The sequence below is a fragment of the Lactuca sativa genome, chromosome 2 (assembly GCF_002870075.4).
Source record: "Lactuca sativa cultivar Salinas chromosome 2, Lsat_Salinas_v11, whole genome shotgun sequence".
In the NCBI taxonomy this organism is placed as follows: Eukaryota; Viridiplantae; Streptophyta; class Magnoliopsida; order Asterales; family Asteraceae; genus Lactuca; species Lactuca sativa.
In genome coordinates, this window is record NC_056624.2 from 216,071,189 (window position 1) to 216,092,517 (window position 21,329).

The window sequence follows — 21,329 nt, forward strand, 5'->3', positions numbered from 1 at the left end:
TAAGGTTTCTTTCGTCAGCTCTGACTCGGCGAGTTCACTCCCCTGACTCGTCGAGTCTAATCATTTTCAACGTCACCCATTCGCGACCTGGCTCGACGAGTCTAAGCACCAACTTGTCGAGTCACCTCAATCACAATTCAAATTACAATATTAATTAATGTACCTGGGAAACCGGGTGTTACACTTCATAGTAATACAATCCACATTACCTTACAATATTATTTTTGGTAGGGGCGCTATGAAAAAATTCGAGGCAATCGCATCAACAATACATGAACAAATCATATTTCAGACCTTAATAGGATATGAGATAGTACATAGCGAACCTCTAGTTGCACTAATAACAACACTCACTGTAACATCCCAAAAACCATAACAAAACTTTTCATTTTTAAAGATACATTTTCATAAAACTATATGATATTCAAACATTGTTTTCAAATCAAATCCAAAGAAATCAGAGTATCAAAATAATCTCTCAACATATAAATTAGTAGAAGGATGTGTATGATCACGCCTACGCCTTGCCCCGATCATCTGAAGTACCTGAAAAACATTGAAATCCAAAACTGTATGCCAAAGCTTAATGAGTACCCCAAAAATACCCCATACAACAATACATATACAATGCATTTACATTAGGCCCATAACATATAGCTAGATTCTCCCGGGCCCACAGTCATAAGACTGGATTTCCCCGGGCCTATTGTCATAAGACTGGATTGCCCCCAAGTTTGTTGGCCTACATCACAAAGCCGTACCACCTCAACCTAACCGCACTATGTCGACAAATGTACCAAAACAATAACAAGCAAGCATGGGTAAAATAAGTTGATCTACCAGTCTAACAGATCACTACAACATAACATCATCCTACATACAAGGACACATACTATAGTATAAAGTATAATGAGAAAACTTACCTCGTTAGCTATCAAATATCAACACAGCTTACTAGAAGACAATATGGGCAGAAATGAACAGATCTAAGCAAGAACCAACAAGATCTGGACAGATGATGGGTAGAAATGAACAGATCTAAGCAAAACTGATTTGAAATGCAACAGATCTGAACAGATCTAAGAGAAAACGAGCTTGAAACCAACTGAGGCTTTTGCTACTCACTTGGGTCCGCGATGGCGCCAAATGATGTGACATAGATCTAAGCCACCTCTTCACTCTTTTCTCTTTTCTTGATGGCAACTAAGGCAGAAAGATTTGCTAGTCACAATCAGAGAGATGCATTAGAGTCTCCCCAGGCACGGTGCCCCGCGAGTGGACTTCGACGATCAAGTTAGATCACCTGGTAGATCTGAGATGGTTCTCCTTAGCTGGAGAGAACCATCTTGGTGCTGGTGTTGGGGGTAGTGTATGGTGGCTGACGACGAAGGGTGGTGGCTGAGCCACCCGGAGTATAGTGTGGCGGCTGAGTAGGGGGAGAGATATGGGTGGCGGCAAAGCTATTGGTTGAAGTCCCCCTCTATGGAGGAGGCACTATTCTATCTATAATGGACGATTAGGTCAAGGGGAATTAGGTCAGGCCATGGGCCAGCCCAATTGAAGCTCAATTTGCAAGGAGCTGGGCAAAGCCGTCCGGAGGCGTTGGGCGAGGCCGACGGGAGTGCACCAAGCGAGGCTGGTGGGCACACACCAGGAGAGGCCGGAAAGGGAGCGCCAGACAAGGCTGGTAAAGGAGCACCAGAGCTGTCTAGGCCATGCTAATGGACCATATATCATCAGATGCTATATATAGGGTTGTGGGAGAATGACTAAGTTATGGGGATCAAGCACCGGGGAATGCCATGGTTGTTGTACCTAGACAACAATCAAAAGGTTAGGAAAATAATGATAGATCACGAAGAGGGGATCTATTCTATTGATTTTACGATTGAAGATTCTAGTGATTTATCGTCTTTTTCTCAACATTATGGTGGTGTTGTTGGACCCAACAGTGGCAGAATTTTTGAGGTGACAATCTTTAAAATTATAATGACGTGCATTAGTGCATATGCATGCGACAAGTTGATGATACTCTTCCTGTAATTGCAAGTAAATACGAGAGGCAAGATTGAATATGGGAATTACTTTATTTCACATTCAGGAAGGATAAAAAAAACTAACTAACTACTTCAAAAAACAGAGGAAACAAAATAAATAGCTAGCCTATCCACTAAATGAGGAACTAACCCCACTCGATGATGATGAAAACAAACAGATAAAAGCTAAAAAGTTATTTAAAATAAAATAAGATAAACTAATCTAATTCCCCGTTGAATTCCCTTCACTCAGATTTTCGATCCAACATGGATGAACCCGGGTCGTTGCTGGGCCTAGCTGCATCACAAGTAATCCAGTATAATGTGATCGTGTTCTTAGCAACATGATTATTGTTGATGTTTGTAGGTTATCTTTGATGTTGATGAAGAGATAACTAGGATAGAAGCAACAGTTGGATTTTGGTACCCACATCACAGAGTGATCACATCCTTGTCTTTTATGACTAACAAAAAGAGGTACGGGCCTTTTGGCGAAGAGACGGGGATTGGTCGTGCTGGCCATTACTTGGACGGATTTGGTTGTTATTTTATGGATTAATATATAAGGCTTCTACAAATATTGTGAATATATTAGGTTTATGATCATGACGTGGAATCCATGGATTTACTTCTAAAATTTTTATTGTTTAGATACCTTTATATTTAATTTAATCAACGTCTCACAACTAGTACCATAACAAATATAGGTTATTTTTCAACATCATCATCATAACATATGCCTGAATGTATGTGCTTATTTTTATTAGTTACTTGTTCTGCATTTGGTTAAAAATTTCTAGATTATCGAGAATCGATATGCTACTCTTATTTAGATTATTAATGAGTTTGGAAGCCACCGACGACGTTCGCAGGAGCTATTGTCAATTCAACGTCTAAAAGTTTAATTCAATTGGATGTTAATAAAACAAAAGGTTGAAAAAGACGTTAGTGAATATTCAAATCTGGCATGCAACTTTAATGCTCTAATAATTCAGTGATATCCAACAAAAATCCATGCCATTCAATTCTTGCTTAATCTTTATATCTCCATCATGTCTCTTATTCAAGAACTCGCACACCTTAAAATTCCAATTGAAGACATCAAATTGGCGACAAACAACTTTTCCGATGATAATTTCATCGGTGAGGGTGGATTTGGGAGGGTGTACAAGGGCCAACTGGGCGACTCCACCTCTGCTACCACCACAGTCGCTGTAAAACGGTTAGATGTGAAAGGCGGTCAAGGACAACAAGAGTTCTTGATGGAGATAGTCATGCTCTCTAGTTACAAACACGATAATCTGGTCTCTCTTGTTGGATTTTGTGAGGAAGGTGAAGAGAAGATCATTGTTTATGAGCACGAGGTTCGTGGAAGCCTGGATAATTATCTGGCCACCGATTATCTTACATGGGTGCAACGGCTTCAGATATGTCTTGGTGCTGCTCGAGGACTAAATTATCTACATAGCGGCGTTGGAGAGGGTCACAGGGTGTTACATCGTGATATAAAGAGTTCCAACGTTTTGTTGGATCAGAATTGGGAAGCTAAGATTTCCGATTTTGGGTTGTCTAAAATCGGCCCTATGAATCAGGATATCACTTTTCTTGTAACGAAATTAGCTGGCACATTCGGCTACGTTGATCCACTGTATGTAGCCACCGGGGTACTTACAAAAGAATCCGACGTTTATTCTTTTGGTGTGGTGCTCTTTGAAGTCTTATGTGGAAGGCGAGCAATGATCGGAAAATATGACGAAGAGCAACGGCTTTTATCTCACTTGGTCAAACATCGTTATGAAGAGGGAAAACTAGACGAAATCATTTTTCCCAATATCCGGAAACAAATTAAACCAAATTCGCTGCAAACATTCTCCAGAATTGCTTATCAATGCCTGAACATAGATCGGAAGCGACGTCCGACGATGGCAGTGATCATCGAACAACTACAAATCTCTTTGGAGTTACAGATTGTAAGTCATTGTTATCGTGAAACTGGGTTGAGTTCTATGGTAATCTCATGAGAATTTCAACTGATTGCTACAAACTTTGTGTTAATTTTATGCTAGAGTTGCAGTAGAATTACTCGAATCGGATTATGGGGATCGAGAACGGGTGGAGGTCCATGGTCGTTCCTGCTTGATAGCAATCAAAAGCTTAGGAAGATAACGATAGCTCACAAGCAGTGGATTTATGCAATTGGTTTTACGACTGAAGATTTTAGTGGTTCGTTAGATTCTTCTCAACATTATGGCAAAGCCCGCAGGGGTATCACAATATCGAAGGTGATAAATCTTGAATAGTTAATATATTTTTAATTGATTAGCATTATTTTCCAAAGGTTTTGCCGAAAAATAATCTGTTATTTAAGATTGTTAATATTGGTTTTATACTTAATTTATAGGTTGATTTTGATGTTGACGAAGAAATAATTGGGATCGATGGAACCGTTGGAGAGAAGATGGGAATGAAATCAACTCTTACACTAATCTCATCGTTGTGTTTTATAACAAACAAAAAGAGGAGTGGGCCTTTTGGTCCAGAGGTGGGAACTCGTTTTTCTGTACCTTGGGATTTAGGTTCCTTTGCGGGGTTTTTTGGCCGTGCTGGCCTTTATATAGATGGATTGGGTATTTATTTAAAGGCTACCCAATGAAACACCTTCACTTTTGTGGCATATATCATATATTCATATATGAACTACTATTGTTGTAAATTGGTAATCTATTGTAAATATATTTTGTAAAAGTATATTGTAAATCCTTAATTTTTTTTTATTTTTCTTTCACTTCAACTTTATTTTGTAGTGTTAGAATATCTTGAGCATATTAGATTAAACCAGTTCACATAGACATTTATGTTGAGATGGACGTCATGTATAAACTTTTTTGTTTATGTATATTATTTGATTATTTGTTGGTGTTGTAGCAGAAAGAAAGCAATGTGAAGTATGTAAAGAATTTTAGTCATTTTTATACTTAAAATCAAGTTCTCCTCATATCTCAAAAATTCATAATTCATGTATACGGTAATGAACTTTAGTCTTTTGTTGGTGTTTGATTTTTTATTTTATTTTAGACAAAATTATATAAATGGTCTTGTGGTTTACCACAAGTCATAACTTTTTATTTTATATATATATATATATATATATATATATATATATATATATATATATATATATATATATATATATATATATATATATATATATATAGGAATGCATGCTTTCCAAAACTTGAATAGATGGTCCCTAAACCACGTAAAAGACTATTATACCCTTTTATTTTCTTTTAACTAACACTATTTAAAAAGAAAAAAAAACCGATACTCCCACTCCCCATACCTAAACATAGTCAACGTCTTTTTACCCTTCTTCGTTATCTTTGATTTTCTATGTTATCGTCTCTTTCTTTTTCCTCATTCTCTCTCTAAACACAAAGAAACCCCACCATCGCCTACATACTTTAGAAAGAAAACCAGTGAGAGGAATAAACCAAGAAGAACCTTGTCTTTGAATCTTATGATGAAACATCCCAAAAATACGGTCCAAAATTTTCATCTTAATTTAATGATAAAATCACGGTTATCAACCAATTTCATCAAAACATAAGTTATAGTATCTCAAACATTGTTATAAGAGTTTCAAAACATCAGAGCAAACATCCCAGGCTAAAACATCTTGGTGTGTGCAATGCAGTCATCCCGAGCTCTTCTCTTTGCAACTGGAAGTACCTGAAACCAAAACTGAAAACCGCAAGCACGAAGCTTAGTGAGTCTCCCCAAACTACCACATACCATACACACAATCATATACTGAAACATTGGGCCTAGCCCGGTAAATAGGGCCATACCTGACATCGGACGAATCCGGCATCAGGCCCCGCCTGACATTGAGCCCCGCTCGGTATACATATCTGTTTCTACTAGGCCCCGCCTGTCTTTGGGCCCCGCCCGCTATACACATGCAAACATATAATCATAATTAAGCTAGTACATAACAAGCAAACACAACACTAATAATGATAGTCTCAAGGCCCCGCCTATCTTGGGCCCCACCCCTACTTTGCTATTAATGAGATATGGAACCTCGCCCACACTCAGCTAGTGATGAGATACGGCCCCCTGCCCACACGCATCTACCTACCAGGCACATACTAGTATTATAAAGACAACAAGTATAACTAAACATGCATTCCTTCCTCGGGTACCACCCGACATCGAACCGTAGTTCAGAAACATAAACATAAACCTTCCTCGACACCCCCCCCCCCCCCGACATCGGACCATAATTCGGAAGCACATAAACTACATTTGGCTAACCACGACATCAGATCTAAATCCGGTATACACTAACATACATAAACAGGCCGACATTGGTGCCTTCGACTTGTTCCTACTAGAGAAAACTCACCTCACAAGCTGACTGTAGAATCCTGCGAATAACCTCTCGTTGCTAGTTGGTAGATCCCCGAACTGCTGATCTCTCGACTCCCCGAGCTACCATTACCCAAAATAACAATTAGTCCAAACCAATATTTCTCCTTAGGGTAAAATGACCATTTTACCCATAGTCCAACTTGGTCCATATCTAAGGCCCAAAACATGATCTAAAAAGGCCCAACACTAGGTAGGCTTCCCAAGCCCACTAGTTGCCCAATTTGTTAAATTGGGCCCAATCCCTCTAATGGGCCTTACCTTAAGCCCAACATATTCTTAGCCCAAATTATCTGACTTCTGATGGCCCACTAAGGCCCATTGAACCAAAATCCACTACATGGCCCAATCCGAGGCCCAAAACATGCCAAGCCCATATCTGATGAGTACGCGGGGCGTACTCCTCTGTACGCTAAGTGTACACACTGCATGGTGTGTATGCTGTGCGTACTTGCATGTACGTCCAACATACTTCTCTGTTAAGTCACTTTTCCATTAAGCACTTAATACTCTATCCCAACGGCTATAAACACAGATCCAAGTCCTCTTCAACGTCTTAATCAATAAAGTCACTAACTTGGTGACTTAACATGACCCTGATAAGCCCAATCTCCAAAATGGCGTTCTATTCTCATAAAAGTGATCTTACCTAATGCATGAACCCAATAAGACATCCAAGATGACAACTTTATGCCTTAGGGACTCATTTGGCACTGAGAGTGGCAACTCTAAGCCTAGGAGTCGGATTTGAACCAAAAAGCTCTCTACTTGGGACCAAAAATGACTCCAAAACCACACTACATTAGATCTAAGTGTACTTGAGGAAATTTCAAGGCTTTATACCTCAAGATGATCTGAAATGGAACCACAATCTTGGATCTAATACTTCTCCTTTGATCCACCACCATGGTATGCTCTTTACTTGCTTGGAAAGTGGCTTCACAACACCAAAATGCTCTCTAATTGCCTTTAAAGCTCCAAGAACACTGAATGGAGGATTAAGGTTTCGTGGTGGCTGTTTAAGGATGAGAGGGAGGCTGATATCTAGGGCATTATGTTCTTTATATAGTGCTTACCCCTAAAATTTGGGTTTAGAAACTCTGAGCGTACACTGGGCGTACTCCTCCCACACATGCGTCCACTTTCTTCTCTATGTTGGGCGTACCCCCAGCTTACGTTGGGTGTACTCTCGTGCTGGCCACCTTGCATGCATGGTCCTTTCTTGCTATCTTTCTCCATTAAGGGTCAATAATGACAATAACTTCAAAATGCTCTAACTTCTTCATTTTAAGTTTGTTTCCGAAGAACTTTATATCCATGAAAAGGTGGCAGGAAATCCTACGCTCCTAGCCACACCCCCAAGCCTAAAATCCTTCCGAATAAGACCCGAAACCCATAGATGACCGAATCACATATACCCTTGGCCTCTAAGACCACAACCCGGTATATTCAGAACTAGGTGTTACAACTCTCCCCTACTTAAATTGGATTTCGTCCTCAAAATTGCTCCTTACTCACACCTGAATCCAACTAACGATCCGCGGAACGCAACTAACGGTTCTATGCGTAACCTATTCCTCTCAAGAAAACTGAGAGCCAACCGAACTTCCTTCCAGAAGAAAATGAACTTGAAGCTTCAGCAACTCACTTCTGCCCTTCCTGAGATCGAATCCATGCTGGTCTGTCTCCCTGACAGACTGTCCCTGCATAACCATCTGCAGGACAATTATACTTGACAGAAGGCTCAGATAATCCTTCGAGTAGAAGATTCATCCCTAGAACGGTTAGACTCAAACGAGAGTTGCGCAACAGTGTCAAATCAATTGCTCTGATATTATCCAATCCAACTGTAAGTGTCTTCGCTCTTCTGATCCACAAGCTACCCAACCCAATAACTCTCACAATCTCTACTTCTGTCCAAACATCACGTTGTCTCTTATTTACCTTCCAAAGGAAACGGGACATCCCAGGTCCAAATTTATCTATCCACTATCTAGAATATCGGATTCCACCCGGATACTAAACCACTAATCAGCCTCTCAGTCGCTCCCAGCGACTTCCATATAAAACTTCGGCTACCGCAACTTCTCTATCCACATTGCCACTCTTGGCTCTATAAATCCTAAAATCCCTGATCCTATATCTTGACCATACGCTCTCTGCTAGGTCTCACCTGCCTTGCTACTAACACACGGGACTCGCCCACATGTCCCACCCAAACCATACTACTAAGTCGCCTTGCCCCCAGGTCTCACCTATCCTGGGCTATGCAGGTACAACTTCCTCAAATGTTATCTATACATATACTTTTCTGATTCTGATCACGCTACTTAGGAGATACGGGCCTCGCCCACCAGACTTTGCAAGAAGCCAGACCTTGTTATTCTCTAAATTGTTCACTATTTTCTTCTTTATTTCATATTGCTTCTTTAAAACTATTGAAAAACAAACAAACAAACCCAAAATCCCAAATCATTTTGTGTAGAAAAGTTCTTGAATTTCTGGTCGATGTCGTCATTGTAGAGATATATTTCACCATCATCTTTAAAATTAGAGGTAATTGTAGCTATAGATGACGAAAAGGGAAGTGGGTGTTGTGAATTGATTTAGGAAACACCCATTTGAGATAGATCTTGATTCTAACAACAACACACAACACAAATAAATAAACTGAAAGGGAGGGAAAGTTGGAGAAACTTATGAACATTTTTGCCTCGAAGTGACATATATATATATATATATATAGAGAGAGAGAGAGAGAGATGGATACGGGGGAGGAGGAGGAGGCCTGCGATGGTTGGTTTGACGTTAATTCCTGGTGGTTGTTGGATTAAGTGTCTAAGCCAATAACTAAATTATTATAATCTTGAATTATTAGCAAAGTCTTTTTGGGTTGTACTCAAGCGTAGTAATTGACTGGAATGCTTTTTGGAAAGAGAGGGAGATTGATTTATTAATTTATTAAATGATTAATAAATTGATTAGTAATCAAAATAAATGATTTATTAATATATTATGAGAATAATATATTAATTAGAAATAATATTGTTTAGTTAAGAATTAATCGGAAATTAATTGGAATTAATTTTAGAATTAATTGGATTAATTAAAAGTAGAAGGACTAAAGGTGACAATGTTCAAAAGCTTAACATTAACCATTTCTAGAACCTCCCATGAGGGGGATGGTTTATAGAGAGGTTTCTAGAGGTATTCTTGGGCTCTAAGGAAGCCTAGAATTCCTTAGGGAGGAAGCAATGGGGTAAATGTTATCTAAATGGAACATGCCTTATTTACAACCTTCCTAGCACCTATATAAACCCCTAAGGTATTAGAATTTCAAAATCATCATTCTAAGAGCCTTGAATTCAAAATTCTTCCTTCTCATCCTCTCTCATCTTTAGCTTCCAACTTGCTAGGGTTTGGGTGTGAGCCATTAGAGACACAAGACTTTTGGTGCTTGCTATCTAAAGACAAATCAAGAAGGAATACTAGTTTATTTGTTATAATAAACTAAATTTATGTATTTTTCTAATAACCCTTTCTTAATTTTGAAAATAGCAACTTACTTTTAAGGTTCTTGATATTCAATTGTTTGTTGCAAATCATAGTGAACATAGATCCTTTAGGTTTTATGTGAACTTATGGTTTAAGTTTTTCCGCCAAAATAAGATTTTTGTAACCTATAAACCCATCAGCGGTATCAGAGCCATTATTCCCATTGATCTTGCACAAAGTTAAATATACCAAAATTTGGGTTTATTGAAACTAAACCATAAAGAGGAAATTTTCGGAAATCCATGGGGTTCTTGAAACCTAGCCTCCACCCTCACATTTTCGATTTTAACAAAGGTTTTAGAAACCTTAGCCTCCTTTTCCCATTTTCGAAGATTAAGGTGCCCCTTTTGGGTTTACCTTGTTTCTTTATTTGTTATTTTTAAAGCCTTAAAATTTGAACAATTAAAACCTCATAAACCCTAGCCTATATTTGAAAATTAGAAGGCTTAAGATTAAGATTAAATTTGAATTGTTTTATTAACAGGTTAAATAATTATTTTATCCATAATGATTTAATTAATCTCATTAATTTTTTAATTAAAAGATAAAGATTAAATCCAAATTTGTTTATTTTTAATTTAAATTAATATTATTAACTTAGAGACAAAATTTAAATCTAAACCTAGTATTTTAGAAAAGTTTTAAAATACACCTTATACTATAATTAAAAGTTTAATTTACTATGTGTATAAGAAAAAGTTAGTCGAACCAATAGTAGGCCTCATTCACGACGCCATACTATAAGGGGGGTTTAAGGAAGCAGACTATAAAATGACCGCCATTGGTTCTCTCTTGTGTTGTGGAGGGTCGTTAGCCGAACGGGTTTGATAGGATATAATCTTACTAATAAGTATAATGGTATAAAGTAACCAGAACCTGCTTTTAAAATCTCACTCTAGTAATTTTTGGAAAAATATGAAAAGTATGTTAATCCATGAAAACGCACATCATACTTTATATGTCGTTAGTGGAGCGTGTGTGGTTAACCAACACACTAATAGGGACTATAAAGAGATATGATGGGCATCTTGAAAATTATCAATGTTGATGGAGCGTGTATGGTTAACCGGCACGTCAATGTGAGATGATAAATGACATCGAGTTTGTCAAGCGGGTTTGCATGGTTATTCAGATCTTGTTTATGTGTAACGACCCAATTTTTCAAAAGAACATTTTCATTTTTAAATAGTCAAAAACATTTCCAATAAACCATAAAACTTCAGGTACATTTGTTTTCAAATTCAAAACATCAATAATATTATTCCAACCGAGTGTCCCATAAAAACGTGTGAGAGAGAGTGCATGTCGCGCCATCAAACATTGCCCTTTACCTTAGGCTTAGATGTACCTGAAACAAATACACAAACTATAAACTAATTCTTAGTGAGTTCCCCAGAGCATACCCTACACAATCCATATAATCACATAATCATATTAGCTATAAAAGCTACATAAACCAGATAAGCCATGCATATAAACATATAAGGAAGCCATGGAAACCCTCCAGGGTCTTACACCTAGTGCCACTGGAACCCCCACATGGTCTTAACTACATGCCATGGGAACCCCCACATGGTCTTCTTGCCATGGGAACCCCACCTGGTCTTCCTGCTATAGGAACCCCCACATGGTCTTCCTGTTGTGGAAACCCCCACACGGTCTTTACTGCCACGAAATAACATACAAACCACACATGCAAATGTACTCGAATGCCATGGAAACCCTCCAAGGTCTTACACATAAGCGCCTCGGGAACCCACCGAGGTCTTTCATGTGGGTATCACAAATAACTAGCATACCACATATCACATAACCAACTAGGCATAACTTATAACAATAATGGGTTGACCTTGGTGCCTTCGACCCATTGATATGGCGAGGAGACTAACCTCTCAAGAATGTCGAACTGATAAGATAGAATCATATAAGTCCCAATGCGTAGATCCAACTCAACTGCCTATAACCATCATGTGATTAACTTGTGAAAATCCCGAAATACCATGAATACCCTTGAAGTCAAACTTGGTCAACCCTGGTGAAAGTCCAAGTGAATAGTCAAGGTCCACAGTCCATGTTAACCCCAACTCATCGAATGCATCCAGCAACTCGTCGAGTTCCTTCAGAGTCCATACAACCGAAATCCCGAGTCAACTCATTGAGTTACCTGAGTGACTCGTCGAGTTCCTTAATGTCCAAGGGCCGAAAACTCTAAACCTAAATCTCTTGACTGAAATCTATTAATCACCTCATCGAAATCACTCTGGCTCCCGAAAACAGGAAAACCCTACCCGACTCGTCGAGTTGGCTAAGCAACTCGTCGAGTCCCTTCAGTCTTTTTTGTGTTCAATCCTTTCCAGTGGAATCCGAGGCTCTAAATTACAGATCCGACCTCTTATAATGTAGTTCCCACGTAAAGTTGCAAACTTTACGTGAATGCAAGGCCTCCGAAGGCTAAAACACTAAAACTAGGGTTCATACAACACTTAGGACATGGAAAAGGGCTTAGACTAGGTAAAGGGAGCAAATTTATGACATGAAAGACCTAGAGGTGTCCAGATGTGGAACCATATCCTCATGACTAGTCCAAATCTGAGTATGACATCATTTTTGCACCAAAAGTGACCATATTCTTCCATAAGATGAGATCTAAACAAATAGAGATCCAGGTAGAAACTTTTTACCTCCAAATGGATGCTAACAACTGGTAGATGCCGGATCCAAAGTCCTCTCCTCACTTCAATCTCTTCAACCTTCAAGTTTCCTTCTAAAAAGCACAAGTTTCACTCTCCAAGGCTCACACACACACTCAAGAAATCACCAAAATGCGGCTAGGGTTTCTCTCTAGACTGTAAGAACGATGAAAGGGGCTACAAATAAGCCATAAGTTCTTTAAATAGGGTACAAACCTCTAAAAATTAAGGTTTTCCTTTACAACGCCTACTCGTCGAGTCAGAGCCTTGCGATTCGTCGAGTAGGATCTAAATCCCGCGTCCTCATAAATGATCTCTACTCAACGAGTTGGAGCTCCCCAACTCGCCGAGCCCTAGCACAAAACCCTAAAAACTTAGAAAATTAAATGATACTTGGAATATGCATTATAAATCTCCCCCACTTGAACTCTACTTCGTCCTCGATGTCTGCTGACACAAATAAGTCTGGGTTGTGATCTCGCATCTCCTCTTCCGGCTCCCATGTCCATTCGGAGCCCCTTCGGTGCTGCCATTGCACCTTTACTAACTTCAAATCTTTGTTCCGAAGAGCCTTATTATTCCTATCAAAAATCCCAACGAGTCTCTCTATGTAGTTCATGCTCTCGTCCACTTGAAGGTCGTCCATAGAATCAACCGCGGCCTCGTCTGTGACACACTTCCGAAGCCGAGACACATGGAAGGTGTTGTGTATCTGACTAAGCTCGTTCGGCGGATCCAAGCGATAGGCCACCTTGCCTACCCGGGCAGTAATCCTGAATGGTCCAATGTATCGAGGCCCTAGCTTTCCCCTTTTTCGGAACCTAATGATACCCATCCACGGTGACACTTTCAGCAGGACGAAATTGCCTACCTGGAACTCAAGGTCCGATCGTCCCTGGTCAGTATAGCTTTTCTGATGGCTCTGTGTGACTCGTAGCCGATTGCATACCAGCTGAATCAACTCGGTGGTCTTGAGCACCACCTCGGTGCTCCCCATGACTCAGTGTCCAACCTTGCCCCAACAAACCGGGGTCCTACACCTCCGACCATACAACATCTCGAATGGTGGTCGATCGATACTAGCATGATAACTATTATTATATGAAAACTTTGCTAGTGAGAGGTATGTATATGTAACGCCCGTAGATTCGGGCTAGTCAATTTAGAGACAATAAACATCAAAAATGACTTTTTAATAGAATATTATTTAGAATAAATAGTCTTAACCAAGTTATAGTATATGTCACAAGGGTTCCGTACATCTAAAGAACGCCGAAATCCGAGTTATTACGAAAAAGTTATGACCCGTCGATGTTTTACGGCACAACCGGCACGCCACCGGGAACTGTAAAAAATGAATTTACGATAAATACTTCCTAGCCTTAGCGATCTAAATGAAAGTCGTAGTATATGTTAAACCAAGAGTGTGCATAAAAATAACGTCCAAATCTGACTTCGTATGAGGAAGTTATAATTTTTCTATGATTTAGCATAACAGTAAACAACCTGGAAATTCGAATTTTAAATCGGTCAATTATTAGCCAAAATAATCTAAACGAGAAATGAAGATATTGTTAATAGGAGTTAAACGATAAAAAGATAGTCGAAAACAGAGCTCGTATGCAAAAGATATGGACGAAACTTAATCTCTACTCTTCAAGCGCGGCGAATTCAATGCAGATTTGTAAATCTGAGATAGAATAAGAATTGGCCGACGAGGTCTAAATGAAAGTTGTAGTACTTGTAAATACCAATGTGTGGATATAAAGAACGTTGAGAATAGAGCTTGTATGAGAAAGATATGGACGAAACTTAGTCTTTACTCTTCAAGCGTGGCGGATTCGATACACTTTTGTAAATCTGAGCTACAATGAGAATTAGCCGACGGGGTCTAAATGAAAGTTGTAGTACTTGTAAATACCAATGAGTTAATATAAAGAACATAGAAAACAGAGCTCATACGCGGAAGATACGGACGGAATTTAGAGACTACTCTACGATAAAACTCCTATAAATAAAGGGTGAATCCTTCATATTTATCACACCTTTCACCCTCTCTTTCTCTCTTTACTTTCTCTCTCTAAGCCCCCTAATCCCCCCAAGCCTAGGTAAACCCCTAGAACCCGAAGGAAGCCACGAGGCTCCTGAATTCCCGAGAAAAAGGGCCTTTCGGTTCGGAAACGCTGCTCCAAGTGAAGCCCGGTTTTCGAGAAAACCCGCTGTAAGTGAGCTACGCCTATGCTATTTTTAATATAGCTTTTAATTAATTATAGTAACGTTATTAGGACCTTATGATAATTATTTGGGTTATTATTATGGGTTATATAAGTGTTGTTGTAATATCTTTTTAACCACTCACGGTACGGGGAACCTGGTTTGGAGGGTCGCTCAGGTTGCTGGATTCAGAAGTGCTATATGCCAAAATAATCCTGCCCTCCGATGAATCATGTCTGGCCCCTGTCTGTACATAGTGGGTAAAGAGTATTGTTTAACACTTATATAATAGTAATAATAGCTAGACTATTAATTAGTCTCGGTAAAATGTTAGACTAAACTATAGTGGTAATGGTACTAGGTTTTGTCGAAGGAAATTGTTTTAAAGTAAACGAAGCGCTGTCCGAGAACCGCGTCACCACCTTATTAGGTGAGTGCATAGTTACTTTCATCTTACACATAGATATGAAGTATTTAATATAAATTATGTGTTGTGAGCGCATAGTTACTTTCATCTTACACATAGCTATGAAGTATTTAATATAAATTTTGTGTTGTGAGTGCATAGTTACTTTCATCTTACACATAGATACGGAGTATTTGATATAAATTACGTGCTATGTGTGCATATTATCTGAATACTTGTTGTCTATGCTGGATGAAAATTTTTATACATGCTTCAAATGAATTAAAATGTATATGTATTTTATATCTACAAAATATGTTGGGTAAAACATGGGTAGATGAAATATGAGTCGAATGATGAGATGAGAGGTGATATAGACCATGAGATAAGGGTGAGAGGTGAACCATGAGAGAAACCTTTTACCCAAATGATGGACCCGTCATCTAGCAGAGTATGGATGACAACCACAGACTATTCTAGACAGTCGATTGGAACATTAGCAGGCTCGCAACCTATAGGTGTTGTGAACGATGTGTTCATCCGGTGTACTCTAAACCTTGGCGACTATGCAGACTTAGTGCCTAAACCTTGGGAATCATGAAGAATTGATGCCTAAACCTTGGTGACTATGCAAACTTAGTACCTAAACCCTAAAGACTATGCGGACTTAGTGCCTGTTGTATAAACCCTGGCGACTATGCAGACTTAGTGCCTAAACCCGGTGACGATAGACTTCCTGCCAATTCCTTAGGATAATCCTTAGGAATAAATGAACGAGGAATAACTGATTTTTAGGGTAGATCCTTAAGAGTAAAGAAGACAATGGGGATGGATATTTGGGTTGATTAATTGTTTGAAGATTAAACATAATAATTATATTATTGTGGGTTGAAAACCTTAAGTACTCACCAGGTTTCCCAACCTGACCCACTCAGTTTATTTATATCATAGGTGTTGATATGAAGTCACATTACACTGAGAGATTAAGGAGATATAAATCACTAGTGATAATGAATGTAAGTTATGTTTATGATTATGTTCATATATTGACGATGACATCCCAAATGTTTTAAAATGGATAAAAATACATTTCATCGGAAATGCTTTGATAACGTATTTATCATGTTTTTTGGAAACAAATTCTGCAACATTTTTATTAAAAGAGGTACTGTGATTTTTATAAAGCATAAACAAAATCGGTCTTTTCTGGCCATAAAAATGGGGATGTCACAGTATCCCAACTTCCTCCAAAATCCAACACGCATGCCCAAAGCATATCCTCAAATGTTTGGATCGTCCTCTCACTCTGGCCATCTGTCTGGGGGTGGTATGTCGTACTAAAATGCAACTGAGACCCCAGTTCCTCGTGGAACTTCCTCCAAAATCTGGATATGAATCGAACATCCCAGTTGGAAACTACTGACACTGGCACCTTGTGCCTAACCACCACCTCTCATACGTAAATATCCGCTAATTTCTCTACGGAGATGTTCTCGGAGATCGGAATGAAGTGGACATTCTTCGTCAGTCTATCTACAATAACCCATATGGTATCCACACCCCTTGCTGTCCTTGGTAACTTCACGATGAATCCCAAGGTGATCTATTCCCACTTCCACATGGGAATGGGTGGAAACTGAACCTTTCCATGAGGCCGCTGATGCTCGGCCTTGACCTTCTGGTAGGTCAAGCACCGCTCCACAAACCAGGGGATCTACTACTTCTTGCAGGGCCACCAGTAACCCAGTCTCAAGTCTCTATACATTTTTATCCATTGGATGTATAGATAACTTGGACTTGTGTGCCTCCTCTAATATCTTCTGCCTCACCCCTCCAGATACTGGGACCTACACTTGACCACACTGGGTCAAGAGACCCCGACCATCTCGGACAAATAAAGGATTTGACCCCATATCCGCTCTAACTTCCAATTTTATCTCTTCAAACCTTCCACTTGAGCCTCCTTGATCATATCCAACAATGGAGATATCACTGCCATCCTCAAAAAAATGTTCCCAGTCGGGGAACCCGCCATCTTGCGGCTCAAAGCATCGGCCACCACGTTGGCCTTCCCTGGATGGTATAAGATCTTGCAGTCATAATCTTTCAGCACATCTAATAACCTCCTCTGTCGCATGTTGAGGTTCTGTTGATCCATCAAGTACTTCAAACTCTTATGATCAGTATAAATAGTGCACCATACTCCATACAAGTAGTGCCTCCAAATCTTGAGGGAAAACACTACTTCCATTAATTCCAGATCGTGAGTGGGGTAGTTCACCTCATGAGGCTTCAATTGCCTCGAGGCTTAAGTAATCACATGCCTTCTCTGCATCAGTACCATGCCTAACCTTGAGATTAATGCATCATAGTACACTACCAAATCATCCAACCCCTCAGGTAATACTAGAATTGGAGCCTCACATAACCTCTGTCTCAAGGTATCGAAAGCCAACTGCTGATCAGGGCCCCATCGAAATGTCACATTCTTCTTGGTCAAGCAGGTCAAAGGCACCGCAATCTTGGAGAAATCCTGGATGAATATCTGGTAGTACCCAACAAGACCCAAGAAGCTACGAATCTCATCAGATGCGTTCTTTGACACTTCCCACCGCATCATAGCCTCAACTTTGGCTAAATCAACTGAAATAATCTCCTGGTTGATGATGTGCCCTGAAAAATGCACCTCTCGCAGCCAGAAATCACACTTTTGAGAACTTGGTGAACAACCTTTCCATTCTCAGTGTCTCCAATACCTCTCTCAGATGCTACTCATGCTGCTCCTTGTTCATAGAATAGACCAGGATATCATCAATAAAAATGACCACTGATCGACCCAACATCGGTCTGCACATTATGTTCATGAGATCCATGAACGCTGCTCGGGCATTAGTGGCCCAAATGGCATCACCATGAACTCATGGTGCCCATACCAGGTCCTGAAAGCCGTCTTTGGTATATCCTCATCTGATGGTAATCTGACCGAAGATCAATCTTAGAAAACCAAGATGCATCTTGCAACTGATCGAACAAATCATCGATCCTCGGAAGTGGGTAATGGTTTTTCACCATTAACTTGTTCAACTCCCGATAATCAATGCACATCCTGTGAGATCCGTCCTTCTTTTTCACAAACAGGATCGGCGCTCCCCATGGGGAACTGCTTGGTCGGATAAACCCTTAGTCTAGCAGCTCCTGTAGCTGCGTAGATAGCTCATGCATTCAGGGCGGAGCTAGCTGGTACGGTGCCTTGGCTATCAGAGTGGCACCCAGTACCAAATCAATATGAAACTCCACTTGCCTCTCTAGAGGCACTCCAGGAAACTCTTTGGGGAAGACATTCTGAAACTCCTGTACAACCAGTACACTGCCCAAATCCATCGGGGTCTCAACCCTCGTATCTGAGATATATGCTGAAAATCCCGTAAAACCCTACTGCAGAAGTCTCCTATCCCTCGCAGCTGAACAGATGGTTGGACCCTGCGAGGCCCTCAATCCATGAATAACTAGATCTCCCCCACTTGGGGTTCGAAACCTCACTAACTGGCTCTCGCAATCTATCATGGCCCTATTGGCCCCCAACCAGTCCATCCCGACAATCACCTTCAGCCCTCGCAACGGTATCGGGACTATATCAACACGAAACCTCTCACCAAGCACATTCAGGACATAGTACTGATACACCCTCGAAGCACTCACAATACGGTCATCTACAATCTCAACCTCAAGCGGGGAACCTAGAGTCCCCAACGCATCTTGTAACTTCTTGCTAAGCGCAAGAGATACAAACGACCGGGTAGCACCCGAATCGAATAGAACGTGGTCCGACATACCATTGACCAAAAAGGTCCCTATACATGAGCACACACCACACACACACACACACACACACACACACATATATATATATATATATATATATATATATATATATATATAAACAATACAAATAAATATCAACCAGGAAAGACAAAACACATACCAGCCACAGCGTCTGGCGGTGCCCGAGCCTCCTTGGTAGTCAACTGAAACGTGCGGCTCTTCACCGCTGGAGCATCCGCCTTAGTAGGGCGACCATCGATAATCCTCATTGTGGCGAGCACATGCGCCACCACCGCTCCTCCTCCTCCCTGCAACCTCAGGAAATCGGCCTTTTTATGGCCAATCTAGTTGCAGTGGAAACAAATCAGGCCCTTCTTGGGGCAATCTCTGTTCAAGTGGCCCGACTGATCACACGTATAACATACCGGGCCCGTCCCCCGGCAAGCTCAACCATGAGATCTCCTACACTTGGCACACCAGCCACGACCCTGCTGGCCCCTACTGGATGGATCCGAGGTCTTAGGCTTTTTAGCCTGACCTACCGTTGTCTGTGCCTGCTCGGGCTTCTATTTGGTGCGGAACTCCAACTCCATCTCCCGCTCACAGACATTCTCTACCATCTCATTCAGGGTTTTGCACCCTATAAAGCCCACATGGTCTTCTTGTTGTGGAAACCCCCACATGGTCTTTACTGCCAAGAAATAACATACAAACCACACATGCAAATGTACTAGAATGCCATGAAAACCCTCCAAGGTCTTACACATAAGCGCCTTGGGAACCCCCGAGGTCTTTCATGTGGGTATCACAAATAACTAGCATACCACATATCCCATAACCAACTAGTTATAAATCATAAAATAATGGGTTGCCCTTGGTGCCTTCGACCCATTGGTATGGTGAGGAGACTCACCTTTCAAGAATGCCGAACTGATAAGATAGAATCAAATAAGTCCCAACACGCAGCTCCAACTCAACTGCCTAAACCATCATGTGATTAACTTGTCAAAATCCCGAAATACCATGAATACCCTCAAAGTCAAACTTGTTCATCCCTGGTCAAAGTCCAAATCAATAGTCAAGGTCAACATTCCATATTAACCCCAACTCATCAAGTGTATCCAACAACTCATCGAGTTCCTTAAGAGTCCATACAACCAAAATCCCGATTCAAATCGCCGAGTCACCTGAGTGACTCGTCGAGTTCCTTAATGTCCAAGGGCCGAAAACTCTAAACCGAAATCTCTTAATCAGCTCATCTTTATCACTCTAGATTACGAAAACGGGACAACCCTACTAAACTCATCGAGTTGGCTTGTAATGCCTGGTTCCTGGTACGTATTTATCTCATTTATTTATTTATTTTTGAAAGAATGACTCGACGAGTTGGTGGCCCTAACTTGTCGAGTAGAGGGTAGAGTATGCGCATGATTTGAGCTATCTACTCGGTGAGTCGAGATCCCCGACTCGATGAGTAGCTCAGCTAGGGTGAAACCCTAGTTTTGGGGGTTTGCACCCTATTTAAGCATCTTAACCCCCACCCCTTGGCCTCATTTACAACCTTCTTGTCCCAAACCCTAATCCACGAAACCCTAGGGCTTTCCTTGAGTGTGTGAGCCATTTTGAGTGATCTTTGTGCACTTTTGAAGCTTGTGAAAGAAGAAGAAGCTAAAGGGATAAAGAGGGAAGGAATAGATCCAGAAGCTACACTCCATTTGCTACATTTTCTAGTAATCAAGTCTCTAACTTGATCATTCTTTTCTTAAATCTATTTACTTCCATTTTATGAGGGTTTTGGTTCAAGAACATTGGTATTTGGTATTTAGACGCCCCCAAATGACTTATATTTCAGATCTGGGGTCTAGGAGGGGTTCCATGGCATAAATGTGCAAACTTTATGGCCATGGAAGCCCCATGCAAGCTTTTAAGCATTTATATGGCCTTTTAGCCCTAAAAGGCCATGTATGGAAGCAAGCTCGAGACTTTACGTGTCCAAATGATGTTAGGGTTTTATATTTGAGATTGTAAGCTGGAGTTTGGTGTATGGAGGGTGTAAGGACCTAGTTCTAAGTCCCAAGGAATTAGCGTTTGAGCTAAACCCTCTAAGAAGTGGTATTAATGGGTAAAGTCAGAAAATTTTCCCTTAAAAAGGACATTTTCAAGGTTTAAGCG

The 21,329-nt window shown here is 40.4% G+C and overlaps 1 protein-coding gene across 1 annotated transcript; it reads left to right on the forward strand.

Moving 5' to 3' along the window:
* The first annotated feature begins 3,040 nt into the window (after positions 1 to 3,040).
* LOC111905735 (probable serine/threonine-protein kinase PBL28) lies at positions 3,041 to 4,947 on the forward strand. Its single transcript, XM_023901464.3, has 3 exons — positions 3,041 to 4,006; positions 4,103 to 4,318; positions 4,438 to 4,947. The coding sequence occupies exons 1-3, from the start codon at positions 3,089 to 3,091 to the stop codon at positions 4,687 to 4,689; spliced, it is 1,386 nt and encodes a 461-aa protein (XP_023757232.1). The 5' UTR covers positions 3,041 to 3,088; the 3' UTR covers positions 4,690 to 4,947.
* Positions 4,948 to 21,329: the final 16,382 nt, after the last annotated feature.